General features: G+C 38.9%; 1 protein-coding gene across 1 annotated transcript in view; it reads left to right on the top strand.

Annotated features, from left to right (window-relative positions):
• Nucleotides 1-14,866, top strand: part of brinp2 (bone morphogenetic protein/retinoic acid inducible neural-specific 2) — a 121,053-nt gene extending 106,187 nt beyond the window's left edge. Inside the window, exons 7-8 of the mRNA XM_058395996.1 lie at nt 4,013-4,235; nt 8,536-14,866. Coding sequence (XP_058251979.1) covers nt 4,013-4,235; nt 8,536-9,649 — 1,337 coding nt within the window. The 3' untranslated portion in view covers nt 9,650-14,866. The remainder of the gene's footprint in view (nt 1-4,012; nt 4,236-8,535) is intronic.
• The last annotated feature ends 850 nt before the right edge of the window (nt 14,867-15,716 follow it).

Here is a 15,716-nt window from a genome sequence, read left to right on the forward strand (position 1 = left end):
TAATTGTTCAGGCGTCTGTGTACTGATGTAAACACCTTACACGATCATTTTGTTTCCTGATAGAAAAATCTAGGCAGGGTGATCTTCCTGTCATAGATTTATTTGTGACTTACTTCTCAGAATAGTGCTGCATTGAAACTCCTGCACCATTGAGCTGATAGTGTTTAAGAAAGACCAGGCAAAATTTTGTCCAACTGAGGCTGGAAATGGCCTAATCGTAGCTCTGGCAGCCACCAGCTTCTTCAGATAGCTCATAATTCTACAGCTTGCAGCCTCCCATTCCCCTGACCAATCTGTGATTAATGCCGTCTCCTCAGGGGGCTGAACAACTCCTGCAGCTCCAAACTCAAACTCCTATTAGAGACAAAAAAAGACATATAGAGGCCAGCGGCTATGTCTCTCATCCTGCTACACGTAGCATATAAATCTTTCCATGAACAAAAGAAAAAGACTTAATATAATATAAATTACACAACACAACACCGATCAGTCAGAAGCAAAAAGAAACCGTGAAGAAGGCCAACAGCCCCCATTTTCATATCCATAATCAGTTTCATCTCATTAAGATCTAAACACATCTAATGAGATTTTATTTTTATTCAGCACACGCTGCTATTTGGTGATGACGGACTGGAATTTCATCCAGTCCTGATTTTTTATGTTAAACCAGACGGCATTGGTGATGATAATTACGTTTTACCTCTATTTAGATGCAAAGCAGTTCATTACAGGTATAATGAACTTGAGAATCCTATTTGCCTCAGATGAAATAGCATATGACCAGATTATAATAGATTAGAATAAAATTCAAATTGGAAAGTTATATATAGATATGTTTATCTAGTTGCAGTCTGATATGAAAACTTAGTGTTGTTCTGGCTTTTAGTCAAATAGCTCACACATCATTCATGTCCTGAAGACATTTATACAGATAAACCAGGACTTTTGTACAAGGGGTAGTAAAGTCAAATAACTCAAGAAAATAAATATTGCAGAGTTATTTAAAGTGTTCTTTTGGACTACAACTATTTTATTTCTATAGTACTTTTAACTATGGACATATAAGTATATAGCTTTAGGATATAAATTCTAAACACATTTATCCATAATGAGCAAGCCAGAGGTGAGGAAAAACTCACTGAGGTGATACTAGGAAGAAACGTTGAAAGAAACTTCTCAAAACGACTCAAAATGGAATCCATCCTCATCTGGGTGACACAGAATAGTGCCAGTATAACTCATTTCCTATCTCAAACTGTGTGCTATATTGTAAAAAGGTACAATTCATTCTACTTTACATAACATAAGTCTGTCTTGTTAATGTTATCAGCTGGTCACTGATAGAGACTTGAGTGCTAAATTGTTTGTGGCAATTGCGGTCCAAAGTCATCTTCATGGTTTCTAAGTGGTAACATCCTCAGCAGTCCCATGTATCTTTAGTCTGTTCATGTGTGTTCATTCTCAGCAGCAGCAAACAGCCAATAAGTGATGAAACTCCAACCAGAAGTAGAGCATCAGGATGGATCAGGCAGGTCCAGAGTGCAGAACTTGTCAGGATCACATTTATAGTAAAACATTTTTTTTTCTCTATCAGAACACATAAAATTGGCATTCTTTGGCATTCCAGAGATTCTATAGTTGCCCTCTGAATGTTTTATACCACTGATATTTTTTCTCACACTGTATTGACAGCACTTCCTACTATTCCCACACTGTCTGATCCACTATAGTGCTATGTTCAGACAGAATTGCTGTCTATGGCTGGATTACAGATTCTTGGCATTCCTTTTGTATCTTTTGATCAGGGTTTCTGCAGCTTTCAGAGTCGTATTTCTGTATTTTGTGTTGCAGTGTATCGAGGAGTCATTACTTATGAGTAATATGTGATTTTGAAATGATGCATTTTTCAATAAATGAGAGATGAGAAAATGCTTAATAACATTCTACATTCAGAGACAATATACATTCAGTGGCCTGTTTTCTTTGTCCTTTTGTGCTAGCCTGTAAAAAGGGCAGGTTAATTGCTGCTGTGTATTGGCCACTGACCCCCTCATTAAAGAGGTGTAATTCTGTACTGACCCCTCACATCAACAGGGGAGAGTGGCCCGCACTTTTCTACAGGGTGGTTTGAACACTAGGCAACTATTCAGATATCGGATGCAGGTGTGCACTGGGCTTGTATAATGAGCAGCACTATGTGGGTCTTTGGGGAAAAAGAGAATTTTGTCTTCAGGGCAGTAGTGCTAAAACATCCAGAGCTCATTTACAGATGTCCGTTGTTTCCTAATTTGGAGCCCTGCACTGCAAAGCCCATGGTCTGGCATCTAATTGAACATAATTAGACTGCTGTAGTTCTTATTTCCTCTCCTGTTTATGATCATTTGGACTATTCATTTACCAGGCTGAAATATTATATGCAGTGTCTGTGATTGAAAATAGCCAGATTCATTTATTGGTACCATTTTAAAAAAGAGCTGGATCGTTCATGAATTTAAACACGAAGTTATAACGGCCAGAAAAAGAGGTGGATAGGCAGAGCACATTCCCTAAGTGTGCCACGAATACTAATGAGCCTTCTTCAGCAGCAGGACAACCTGGAAAGAGAGAGATAAAGGGGAGAAGAGGGCAGGATAAGAAAGAGAGGACAAGTCACTAAGGAGAAGAGAAGTGAGAGATGAGATCTATCAGCCAGAGCAGCAAAAGGAAAAACACAGACCACATCAAGTCAAAAACACAGACAGAAAGGCAGAGACAGGTGTGCTTTCATGGCTGTGTTTCATTGCTGAGCATAGCAGACAGCCAGGTCTGGGCTCTCTTTTACTGAACACAATGAAACAGCTTTCATTAGGAAACATCTCTATACAGGTATGCTTCTGTGCATTTTAACATTAACACTTCCGACTAGGTTTTATGGAAATTAAGTAGCAAGCCTTATAAGTGAGACATTGATGAATGAGACAGTGTCACTTGATAATTGACATAGTTTCCTACTAACATATATATGCATATTTAAATGATGAGAGTAATTTGCAGTGAGCGGGAGATGACAGTTCAATGCTAATAAACCAAGAATGGGTTTAAAATGGAACAAAAAATGTGACAGAGATCATTATTAGAAAGTTGATTCTTATGAAGGTCACATTGATGAGTCTGAGACAGACTGAGAGAGAGAGCGAGAGAGAGAGAGAGAGAACACAGCTGGTCATGGATGAGTAGAGCAGTGGGTAAACTGAGCTCAAACGACTCTCTGAGCCAAACCCAATGTTATCCAACACTGATTCGGTCTTATTGGTGGGAGCCTATGGGCTTGCCGTCTTACACGGGATCATTGCACATTATAATTGCCTGGGACAGCAGGGTGTTCAGTGGAACCCAAGCTACATGTCCAATAGCCTGAAGAAATCCCCAGGAGGTCGCTCATTTCTCACTGTCCACATCTGCACAAGTGTCTTTATTTCCAAAGACTGCCAGTGTCAGCTCAACCATTTCTCCAAGTTAAAATGGGCATTAGGATAATTTCAGTTTGATGTTGTCCCTGAAGTCTGAGGTGTTCTTGCTTGTTCAGCATTTACAGCAAGCAAATCGGACTGGTGCCTATGTTCCACAGCTATTGCTATTGCACTTCATCCAGGGAACAATTATGCTTCACATCTATATTTGCTTTGGAAACTCAGAAAAGGGACACAAGCAGAGAAATTAAGTGCTGATTGCTGTTTTTCTACAACATTCCTTTTTTTTCACTCAGCCTCCACACCTTTTGAGCCACTAACTGTGCATTTCCTTGAGATGTTCAGGTTGTTATCTAAAATGTCACTTCTCCCTACCCACGTTTCACAGCCAATTACTCTGAATCAAAGCTCTTATGGTTCACTTGTAACATCAGCTAATTTCTGCTGGTTATTTTCACTCAAGGTTCAGTGTTTCATGTCCAGAATGCCTCAGATTTGCCACATGGTGTATAGGTTGTTATAATATGAGTTGTGTCCTTGTTTGTTTTTTGTGTTTTTTTCAGATGAGTTTAAGACCTTTCTAAAGAAGCTGCCCACTGATCACTTTCTGAATACTACGGCTATCCTGAAGTTCTGGAGTTTGGACACAGCCTTGCAGAGACGCCATGCTCAGCTGGAGACCAGCACTAAACTAATCTTTGGCAAAGCCAGCAAAACAGTGCGGAAACTCTTCACCCTCAGCAAGCGCTGTCCCAAACAGCCAAAGATCAGCCTGCCCAGAGAAAGGTAATGTGCCTTTTCCCTTTAAAATGCTGTACTTGCTTAATAGAATGTTCTAAATTTAGCATATAGATAAGATGAAATAGGAGTTCTTCTAAGAAGAAGTCACGCTGAGCAGGATTTAGGATGGGGTTGGGGTAAGGGGTAAGTGCACTTACAGCTCTTGGGATGATACAGTTGTGTTCTTGTGGGAATATTCTTGTAACACTTTCCAGATTTTAGAGGAACAAAGAGATCGAGTGCACAAACAAATAGGGATAAGAATGAAGAATGTGCTGGATGGGTTATGCCTCTTGAAATGCTGCTAGTCTTCCTGTACAGACAGTTAGATGTCATCCATGTTCAGCAGCTTTGTCCCTGGGCAGTTTTCACAACTCTGTACAAGTCTGTTTGGTCAGCCACAGTGCAGCTGATGTACTACGCTGTGTACATGTACTCTGGCTTTTTTAAATTTCCGTAGGAAGAGTGATCTCTGTTATGCCTTTGCACTAGGTGGAAACCAGAACATAACAGATCTTTGTGAAGGAGACCCAGAGGAGCTTGAAACTAGAAGTAAAGGCAGGGGTGATCCTCGACTTCCTGAAATCAACAGTGATCACTTTCTCTACTTTCTTTGGTGTTGAAGGTCATGATGTTTTCTAGACACCACTCTGCTTGGTGTTGCTTTGTAGGCCTGTTGTTATTTAATATCAGTCCCACTATGGTGATGTCCTCTGAGAATTTGGCTAGGGTGTTGGAAGTGTGGATCAGGATGCAGTCAGGTGTAAACAGAAAGAGAATAGAAAGGTGTTGAAGTCACAGCCCTGCAGTGCTTGTGTTCAAAACCATCTCACATCTTTCTCGGACTGGACAGTCTCAGATCTGTTAGTTAAGAAATCCAGGATCAGAGTAAAGTTATTCAGGCATAGACTGCTATGATTTTTAGTATTAAGTATGAAATTTTAAAACATTGTTAAAACCATCAGGCTTCCGGGGAAAATAAAGAACAAATTAAAGATTAAACACATTAAAAAGCTAAAAGTTTTGATGCTTCAAATATGTTAGGCTATGTGACTCACTGTCAAGACCATCTGTGTCATCTGTATATCTGCTTGCTCAGAGAGGATGATGGCTTTGATACAGTATCTGTCTTTATATCAGACTTTTGAGGCACTTGCAGCAGCTGGGTGACAGTCGTTTCACTGCTGACATTTTCCAACAAGGAACAGTGGTGGAGTTCAGAGACTATATCTTGCTATATATGTTGGTAAACACCTCAAATGCAACCCAGGACTGGCTGTTTGTTGATGCTAATTCGCAAGTGTTTAGCACAGTGATTGTGCTATTGCTGTTCTTGTTGTCGACAAAGAACTGGTTTCGAATGGCAGGGATGTAAATGATTACAATGTAATGATAAATTATTGCTGGGATAGAGTGAGGTCTTATTTCTGGAATACATTATGGCTTTGCATCCAGATGTGCATTTGTTTTATATGGGCAGCTATAAATACCGACATGACTCGAGGAGAAACTGTACCTTGGGGTTCAAACATATATTCTGAGGAGTGTCTTAAGGTTTGTGCAGTCTCCTGCAACTATTTCAACACTGTCTAGGAGTGAAGTCAACTGTTCTTATTCATGGAAATATTGTTTGATAAAAGATTGTGGTAAATAAAACTTTTGTATTATCACTACTGCTACTTCTGTACAGATCAGGATAAGAAGTCTTTTTTTTATGTTTCACCATCTCAGTGAACACCTTCACAACAGCACAACACACAAACATGCTTCTGAAACATTTTTAGATGTGAGTCTGACTTACATCAAGCACAGTACACAGGTATTCAAAGTCAAAGTCAAAGAAGCTTTATTGTCACTTCAACCATATATAGCTGATGCAGTACACAGTGAAATGAATCAACGTTCCTCCTACCAAAGGTGCTACACATAACAAAGACAAAGTACAGTGACGCAGACAAACATAGAGCTAAACATAGAGATAAAGCTAAACTATACTTAAGGTGCGATCTTTAGTAAAACTAGACATACAACAGAAGTGCACAGGGTGACAAGACAAGACAGTGCAGACAAACAACATATAGACCGATATACCATTGATTTTATATCACATTTCAGAATGCCGTGAATCCAGCTGTGGTAGAAAGTGAAGCGCACATATATACAGCAGTTTATGGTTACTAGCCTTCAGCTGGAGAAAATTACTACTGTTCGTCAGTTATATTTAAGCACAGTGAGATGTAAGCTTGCATACACTGTATGGATCTGGTGTGAATTCTGAATAGTTTGTAAATGCTGAGCAGTTCAAGTTCATGCAGGACAAATCTGCCTCACTGGCCTTGTATTTGGTCTTTAGCTTTTATCTGACTTCTGAGATCTTGTATTGAAAAGTTGTATATACTTTATTTTTTTAAAAATCCCCTTATGACAACATGCGAAGTTTGTGATCTTTACCAAATGCATGTGTGTAATATTCAGTATTCGGTTGCACATTAAACCAACAACCACAATTAATACATAAATATTAATTCTAGTACATAAATATTAATTCTATATATTAAAATTCCCTTAAGTAGCATTACTTTACTTAACAAACCGTGAACTGCAGCACTAATACACCAAATGCCATGTTAATAAACACTTGCAAAGACTAAATGTTTATTCAGTGCATGAAAAAATTGCTGCATGTTGGCTGTTAATAAGTTGCTCTCCAGGTGTAGAAAATGGAGCTTCACCTCTTAGTAACTTGCCAGTTAACGACTGATAATAACCATTAATTAAGATGTTGGTTATTGTGGCATTAATTTAGCTTATAGATGACATGAACATTGGTTAATGTGGTTGTTGATTATTTGTCTTGTTTGTTTTATCAATGGAAAAAAGATCAGTTAATACAATGTTGATAGAAACTGATGCTGAAATGCACAGTTGTTACCGAAGACATTGCATAATGCCAGTTAATGCCATACATTTATTTTTACTCTGCTTTATATGCTTCCTATTGACTATGTATTAGAAAAATAAGAGCTACATGTTTACATGAATGACCACTGAGGTTAAAAGGAATGTGTTTGGTGTTTGATGCTGTGTGGGCTGCAGTGTGGGATGTAATAGTATGAAGCTACAGCAGAAATCACAGAGAACGCAGAAAAGATGGCCCGAGAATAGCTCGACAGAGATGTGAGATACATGAGACAGACAAAGACGATGAAACAGACAGAGATGTTTAGCTTCTCTAAGCCAGATTGAAAAGACCTTTTGTGCAGTGTGGTTAGTGTGTGTGCACTGTAATGAAGTGCTCGAAGAGAGTGGCAGGTCGTAGTTAACGTGCTCTACTGTGAAGACTTTCACTCTGCTCTGACAAGCCACATGCCACTTTGAGGCACCGTTCTAATAAAATGCAGCTCCCATGGACACGGACAGTGAAAGAAAAAAAAAACCTTGGCGTAAGTGTCGCCCTGAATTCTAATCAATATGCGTATGTAGAGAATATGTATAAATCAGTTTAGTCAGCTTTGGGTCCGAGGCAGTTCTAATAAATGACATATCACTTAGCCAAATGTTCCCTTGAGCTGATTTCATTATATATAAACATTCTCAAACAGAAAGCTTTTGTCTGCCTTTGTCACTCATTTGTCATATTAAAAGCCAGTGTATTCAGGGAAGGACATGGACAAGGAATATACCCTGTGCTCCTGGTTGAGTGTGCTTCAAATCTGAGTACCTGGTTGATATTTTAAAATATCTGATTGTTTAAAATGCCATCATGGTTATGCAGTGGGTTATAAAAGGTATGTAGGACTAATGTAAGGCACTCAATCCAGACAATGACGACTGACAGGCAGAGGAGCCACTGGAGGACAGAGAGGGTTTTAATTTATGAGTGTGAGAAACTTGGTGTTCCTCAATTTTAGTCAAGTATGTTGGAAGGTAATAGATGAATCTGCCAAGCCAAGTGCATTAATCAAAGTGATATGACCCCAGCTAAATAGGATGATGGAAAAGGAATCTAAGACACAGCTTATTGCCTGACTTTTTACTTTTTTCTCTTGGGTTAATATTAGGACAGTTCTCTGGCACATGTTTAATAATCCTACCAATCAACAGACATGAGAAGGGTTGAGGTCATTCAGTGGAATGAAAATATATCCAGTGCTAATCCTCTATAAACTTTCAGGCAGTTTTCCAAATGTTATTCTCATGCCATGACAGAGCTTATGTAATTTTCTTGCATTAAGCAAAGCAGTCAATTATGCATTTCTAATTATTTCAAATGTTTCTGTGCTAATGGCTGTCCTCTTTCCTGCAGGACATTGGGTTTCTGGTTGAACAGAGTTCAGTCTCTGTTGTACTGCAACGAGCATGGAGGTCTGGGCTCCTTCTCAGAGGAAGTGCATTACTGCTTGTGTCCTACAGAACAGGGCAGTTCCTGCCAGGGTACAGTTCCATGTCAGGTGGGTGAGGGCACACTGTGTTCCTTGTGTGCCCCGGACAATGTAACCCGCTGTGGCACATGCATGCCTGGAAGCTTCCTGCAACTGGGTTCATGTCGGCCAGCCGTGGCCATCTCTCTGGACCACTATGTGAACTTTGACCTGGACATGGTGGATGCAGAGGTACACCACCTTCTACATCGTCTGGATGGCCGCCTGGAAGTGCGCGCAATCTACATTAGCAACGATGTGCGCTTGGGAAGCTGGTTCAACCCAGCGTGGCGCAAGCGCATGCTGCTTACACTCAAGAGCAACAAGAACAAGTCCAACCTGGTGCACATGCTCATGGGAATCTCTTTCCAGATCTGCACCACACAAAACAGCACGCTGGAGCCTGTGCCTGCCATCTACGTCAACCCGTTTGGGGGAAGCCATTCAGAGAGCTGGTTCATGCCCGTCAAGCAGAATGACTTCCCTGACTGGCAGCGAACTAAACTGGACTCGCCACTGCCATGCTACAATTGGACGCTGGTGCTGGGCACTAAATGGAAGTCCTTCTTCGAGACAGTTCATGTCTACTTGCGCAGCCGTATCCTCACAGATGACCCGGGTGTCAATGAGACGCTCTTCTATGAGCCGTTGGATATGGACTCCGCTAACCTGGGGTACATGAAGATCAACAGTCTGAGGGTATTCGGTTATAGCATGCAATTCAATGCTGATGGTGTCAAGGAGCTGATCTCACAGTTGGACTACCCGTACACACAGGGCACACAGGACGCTGCTTTTCTGGCACTGATGGAGATCCGCGACCGTGTAAATCGGCTCACGCCACCTGCCGAGCGTCCGTTCGACCTCTTCTCCTGTCTGCTTCGCCACCGACTCAAGCTCTCAGCCAGTGAGGTGGTGCGTGTCCGCGACTCGCTTCACAGCTTCGGTGCCAAGTTGCCCAGTTCCTCCAAACCTGAACTCGCCCAGCTGTGCAGCTAGCTCATACAATTCTCTCCTGCCTGGGAGTTTGTGTGTGTGTGTGTGTGAATTGCAAATGAGAAAGAGGGAGAATTCAGCCAGCTGTGCAGCCAGCTCACGTGATTCTCTCCTGCACTTTCCTCTACTATTTTATCTGACTTCTGAAATCTTCTATTGAAAAGTTGTATATACTGTATTTAACAAAGGACTGCGATGCCCTTATGAAATGGAATCTTTGTATTCAGAAATGTGGTTGACTGAAATATCAAGGCATGAATGGTAAGTTTGTTTATACATCTTTTTTGAAGCTAGCTTGGATAATACTCTCCAGCCAGGGTGTGTGTGTGTGTGTGTGTGTGTGTGTGTGTGTGTGTGTGAATATGAAAGAGAAAGAGAGAAAAAGAACACGACCAGCTATGCTTCTAAGTTGTGTGATTCTCTCTTGCTTATGCGTGTTTGTGTTTGTCAGAATGTGAATGAAAAAGGCAGGGCAGAGCGGTAAAAAAGATTATTTTGGAAATGAGTGGCCATGTTCTTGTGGGTTTGTTTTTCTAAGCCTGCCACATCTAAGCAGCAAAACTGAACTAACTGTAAGTTGTGACTGACACACGAATAGCGAGTGCGTCTACATCTGAATGTTAAGCAAATTTAACACAGACTTAATCAAGTTGTGCTTTTGAGTGAAGCTTGAAGCGACAGAACTGCATCCTGGCCTTTTCCGTGGAACAATGTAAAAACATGACATGTCTGCTCTTTTTCTATGTGTTCGGAGATGTTCGGTATCATTTGGTTACTCTATTTGAAAAAGGGCATAGTTGATGAAGATGACATTCGTATAAATTTAATGGTGAAAAATTTGGTTATACAGTAATAGCTTCAAGACACAGGTTTACTTTACTTTTCTATTTTTATCTGACGTCCTAAATCCTGTTATTGAGAGATGTTTCTCTGTATTTATTACTGGATTGAGATGCTCTTAACAGATTCTTCATATTGAGAGATATGACAAAAAAAAAAGAAAGAAAGAAAAAAAAAAAGATTAACATCATGGCAAAACTGTCTTATTTATAAATGTTTCAGTCTTTCAGATGTTGATCTTATAATAACATTACATTGTGGGCAGCTTTGTAAATATCGCTCTGTCATTAATACTCATTCAGGATGTGAAAGCTGCACATTGCTCTATTAAATATAAATGGCTCCTCATCACTCTTATGAATTGAATGAATTTGTACTTTTTGGAACAGGCAAAGACCAAAAACATTTCTTACTCAACAAAAACACGTATCTGTTGCCTTATGAAGTGGAGTTTGTGTTCGGATATTAAAGCACACTTGGTCAGCTGTGTCGTTATTTCAAGAAAAAAAGAAAAAAAGAAAAAAAATGTGTTGCTTCTTTTTGCCTGAGTTCACTTTTCTTCTATGTTTTATTTCCCCAACTCTGATTTTAATTACAGTATCTAAAAATCTGTTTTAAAAAATATATATATTATTGACATCCTGTGTGAGAAATAGACGTATCTGCTCTGTACAAAACCACAAAGTCTCTGTTAAAGAACCTTCGTTAATACCTGTGTCATAACATTTCCAGCAGTTTCTCATCCACTAATTAACTCCTCTCAGTGACTCATGCCATATACATTGAAATTCCTTGACGTGTCTGTTAAACTAAAAGCGATCAAGCATGAGGTTATTTAATGTGTTTTATGGTCATTTTGCATTAATGTCCTTCATAACACACGTGTGGCACAATAGAGCACTGAATGTTGTTAGCGTGGACAAATGCTCATTTTGCAAGACCACGTTCATCACCACAGTGTTTTGATTTGAGCTGTGGAAACCTTGAGCTTGTCAGCACGTCCTTCTCATCAATGCCTGAAATTACCAGCTTTATGTTAGGATGAGACAAATGTTCTTGTCATATAAATAGCAGCATTAATTAGGCGAGGAAGCAATTTGCTAGATTGTCACTAAGGCCTGCAAAATCTCTGTCTGTCAGAACTAAGTCACTGAGCAGCCTGAGTAGGAAAGAAATCTATGTGTAGGATGAAGTCTGCGGCTATACACCGTTCATATTTATTATTTCATGCTCGTTCTTCAGCTAATCATCGAGGTGTGGGAGAGCCGGCGATTAATCATGAAGTTCTTGTGTAACTATGGCTGCTCTCTGATGGAGAAATAAACGTGGGGAATATTCATGTGATTGATTATTTATGATGGTTGTATTGCCTTTGGGCATGAGGTTGTTTATGCACTGAATTTATGAAATATATAATTGTGCAGGATTTAGATCCTGCATTTACTTTCCCTCCTGAGAAACATGTCTCATCTAATTATGCCAGCTACATACATACTGTAGCAGCCAGAATTACCTGTATGAGATCCCTTAAGTGCTTTACTCATAAATTCCTGATTCATAACAGAAAACTGTCTCCCAGGTTCGAGCGCTCTGATGTGGAACCCTGCATTAAAACCGTTTATTAAAAAATTTTTCATCTAAATTCATTAAAATGCCAAGTAGCAGGATTTTTTCGTTTATCATCAATGACATTAAAGATTTGCGCTATGTAGTCAGTATTTTTTTTTTTTTTTCATTTTCATTTTATTTTATTATTTTAATTTTATATATTTTTCATTTAACTTTTAATTTAATTTTTTAATAAACACTCAAGACCAGATTTTTGTTTGTTTGTTTGTTTTTTAATTGAATAAACATTTTGTTTGTTTGTGTGGACATTTATTTACTTGTTTGTTCATTTTTCAAAATTATTTTGAATTGAATTTTTTGAAATTCTTATTAACTATTGTCCAGTATGAGTTTGAGCATCTTAATCTCAATTTAAATGAGTTTCCTGCATGTGTTCAGAAAGTTCAGATGCCGGTTTCCATAACCATGCTGAATAAATGATTTAAGAGAGAGAGAGAGAGAGAGAGAGAGAGAGAGAGAGAAAGAGTGAGACAGAGTGAGAGAGAGACAGAGTGAGAGAGAGAGAGAGAGACTGAGAAAGAGAGAGAGTGAGAGACAGAGAGAGAGAGAGTGAGAAAGAGAGAGAGAGAGAGAGAGAGAGAGAGAGAGAGAGCACAATTTAACATGTTCTACATCTCCTGCAATAAAAAATTACTTTCAGTGTTGCCTAACAAAAGTTCTGTCTATCACTACTGCTCACAAGTTTGGCCTAGTACTTAGCAGCACCAGCTGTCACAACTGAAGTGTCTTATCACGTCTTTCTTTTTAACGGAGGTTGTCGTCATTCTGGATTTCTGAGAAGTAGCTCCCCAGGCTGCAACTGGCTTCACTTAAAAACCATTAGCAGAAATGGGGTTTAAGCCTCACAGCTTTCAATTGCCGATTTTACAGTTCTTACGATTAAACACACCGAAAATTGCAGCAAGGCTTTGTTGAATTTAAAAGTAGCATTCAGGCAGTAAGGTTGAGATTATTATTCATTTACATCCTAAAGGTGTAGTAACTATTCCCCTGTCAGTCAGACAGACTTCCGTTTTTCTTTCAGGTGGATTGTGCCGTATAACTCGAGTCACTCAGCAGAGACTTAAAAAATGTTTTGAACCTTTAAGCCTCCCTTGATTTGTCCTTCTGGGAAAACCCAGAAAAATTCTTGGTAGAACCCTATAACAGAACATTTACCTATTCAGAGAACATGGAAATTCATAAATGCTGCAAATTTACCACTGCTTTTACTTATTATTTTGTTTCATTGTCTTAAAAATGAAATATTAAAATCACAGGAACGTACTAGTAGAGAAACCGGGCAATTTAGTGCAATCTGTGATGTGATTAGGGCCTACGTGTGGATTTATTGGTGTGTTTTGAGGTGTGTAAACATTTGACATGGCTATTATTAAGAACACAGGTCATCGACTGGGAAAAAAAACCCTGCATAATTTAGCAAGTCTAGTTTAGTAAACATGGCTGCTCAGTTGAGACTTATTGTGGTGACTTACACACATTTATGTAAATGATTTTGCTGAAGGCGGCTCATCAAAAAGAGAAAGCGTTTCCACAGGCTTTCATTTATTTTATTTCATTTAAATCTCTCTGGTCTGCTGATTAGTGAACACAGCTATTTAAAATGAAAACAACATTTAAACAGGACTGGACCCGTGAGAAATCTGGGTTTATTCTCCTCTGCTTCCAGTTTAAACCTGGATGTTTGTTCAGAGTCTGTGGTGCTAGTCAACAGTGTTAATGTAAAGTGCCAGTGCAAAACAAAACAGAACCACTTCAAATTGATGTGTCTTATTTATAGCCATGACCTAAACAACTTTTAGCACCGTTTAAACATGTTAGGTTCCTTTTTTTAAAGACTTTTATGTCGGTGGACCTTTACACACTTGAAGAGTTTGCCTTTCTCTTGCTGATTGGTCAGAAACTAGCCTTGTACTGCAGCACTTCCCGACTGGGCCTTTATTGGATTGTAGTTTGGTTTCAGACCTTTTCCATATCCTCATTTCATATCCTGCATATCCTTTCATAGCTACACACACACACACACACACACACACACAGAAATCACAAACTATACTTAACTTTAGAGTGTCTCATCAAAAATGCCTTCAACCTCTCTGTATTGTCTCACTGGGAATTAATGAATAAACGCTTACCAATAGCTGTCAGTGTCCAGAACCAAAGTGCTGAATGTAAATACTCACTCCATTCATTCAATATCCAGATACGATATAGCTCGATGAAGAGCATGAGTTATCAGCATGCAGTCCAGCAGACAGGATTCTTTTGCTGATATGAGTTTGGTTTGTACATTTTCCCATGTATAATGTACTAGATGCAGATACCCTGATCCAGACAGACCGGCCATGAAATGAAACACTGAACTTTCTACTCTTACTATTTGATCAAAGCAGATTGTTTCTCTCAGTGTTTTAACAGGATGTAAATGTTCTTATATTAAATAATAAAAAGTGATGGAAATCTTTTACCCTGCAATGTCTGTAATAAATATACTGTTATGGATATGTGTGAAACATTTTTATACTATCATCAGACGCCTTACATTTTATATCCAGTCCACTGGTATGTATTAATCTAATGTTCTACAGAACGCCTTTCTTACTGGTTGGTTCTTGCTGTCAAAAACAGGAATATTTTAACAACTATTTGGGTTCCTCTTTACATTCTACTGGCTTTTTGTTATAACATTTTTTCTTCCTGAAAATCGCAAAAATGAATAGCCATTCAAGTTGTCTTCTGAGGCATGAAGATAACATCTCACAGCCTTGTTCTATACACTGGGGTGCTGTATCATCAAGATCCAATCCTGTAATATTAGTTTCCAATCTTTTTTTGAAGAAACGACACTTCTGAATAAAAATAAAATCTCATCATGTTTGGAAAATTTCTCACCGTTATGGAGCATGCTGTTGATAAGCAGTCCGGCAGGTTAAGTTAAAATATGAAGGACACCTTTTTCAGAAGCATAAGAGGCATAAGAAATAAATGGTTTATGGCTGTTGAATGTGGTAGTAAAATAAAGAATAAAAAAATAAATCCCAAAAATAAGCATGGCACAAGGACACATATCACAAACATATTCAATTCAATTCAGCCTTATTTGTATAGCAATTTTAACAATGTACATTGTCTCAAAGCAGCTGTAAAGAAATATGATATGCAGAATAAAACTTCCAAAGTTTATATATAAATTATATATAAAGTCTGAAGCAACGGTGGTTTAAAAAAAAAGAAACTTCCTGAAAGAAAGGAAGAAACCTTGAGAGGAACCAGACTCAAAAGGAAAGCCACCCTCATCTGTGTGACACCGGAGAGAGGGATTATAAATAATATCCTTTCTATAGGAGCTTTGAGCAACTTTGAAATATAAGCATGGTGTAATGTCTGCATTCATTATAGACTTAACATAAATTCCCATATGTGTGCTTGTTTAACATCATTCCCATTCCAGATTTAGTCCTCCTTTGTTACTCTAATCAGCTACACTCTGGATTTATATGATATTTTGGAGTGTGTATGTAGGAATTTGTGTTCATTCAGCCACAACTGCATTAATCAAAGGTGATGAGGTAAGAGCTCTTTCACTCTAACCTTGGCAAAC

The sequence above is a fragment of the Hemibagrus wyckioides genome, linkage group LG07, assembly GCF_019097595.1.
Source record: "Hemibagrus wyckioides isolate EC202008001 linkage group LG07, SWU_Hwy_1.0, whole genome shotgun sequence".
Lineage (NCBI taxonomy): Eukaryota > Metazoa > Chordata > Actinopteri > Siluriformes > Bagridae > Hemibagrus > Hemibagrus wyckioides.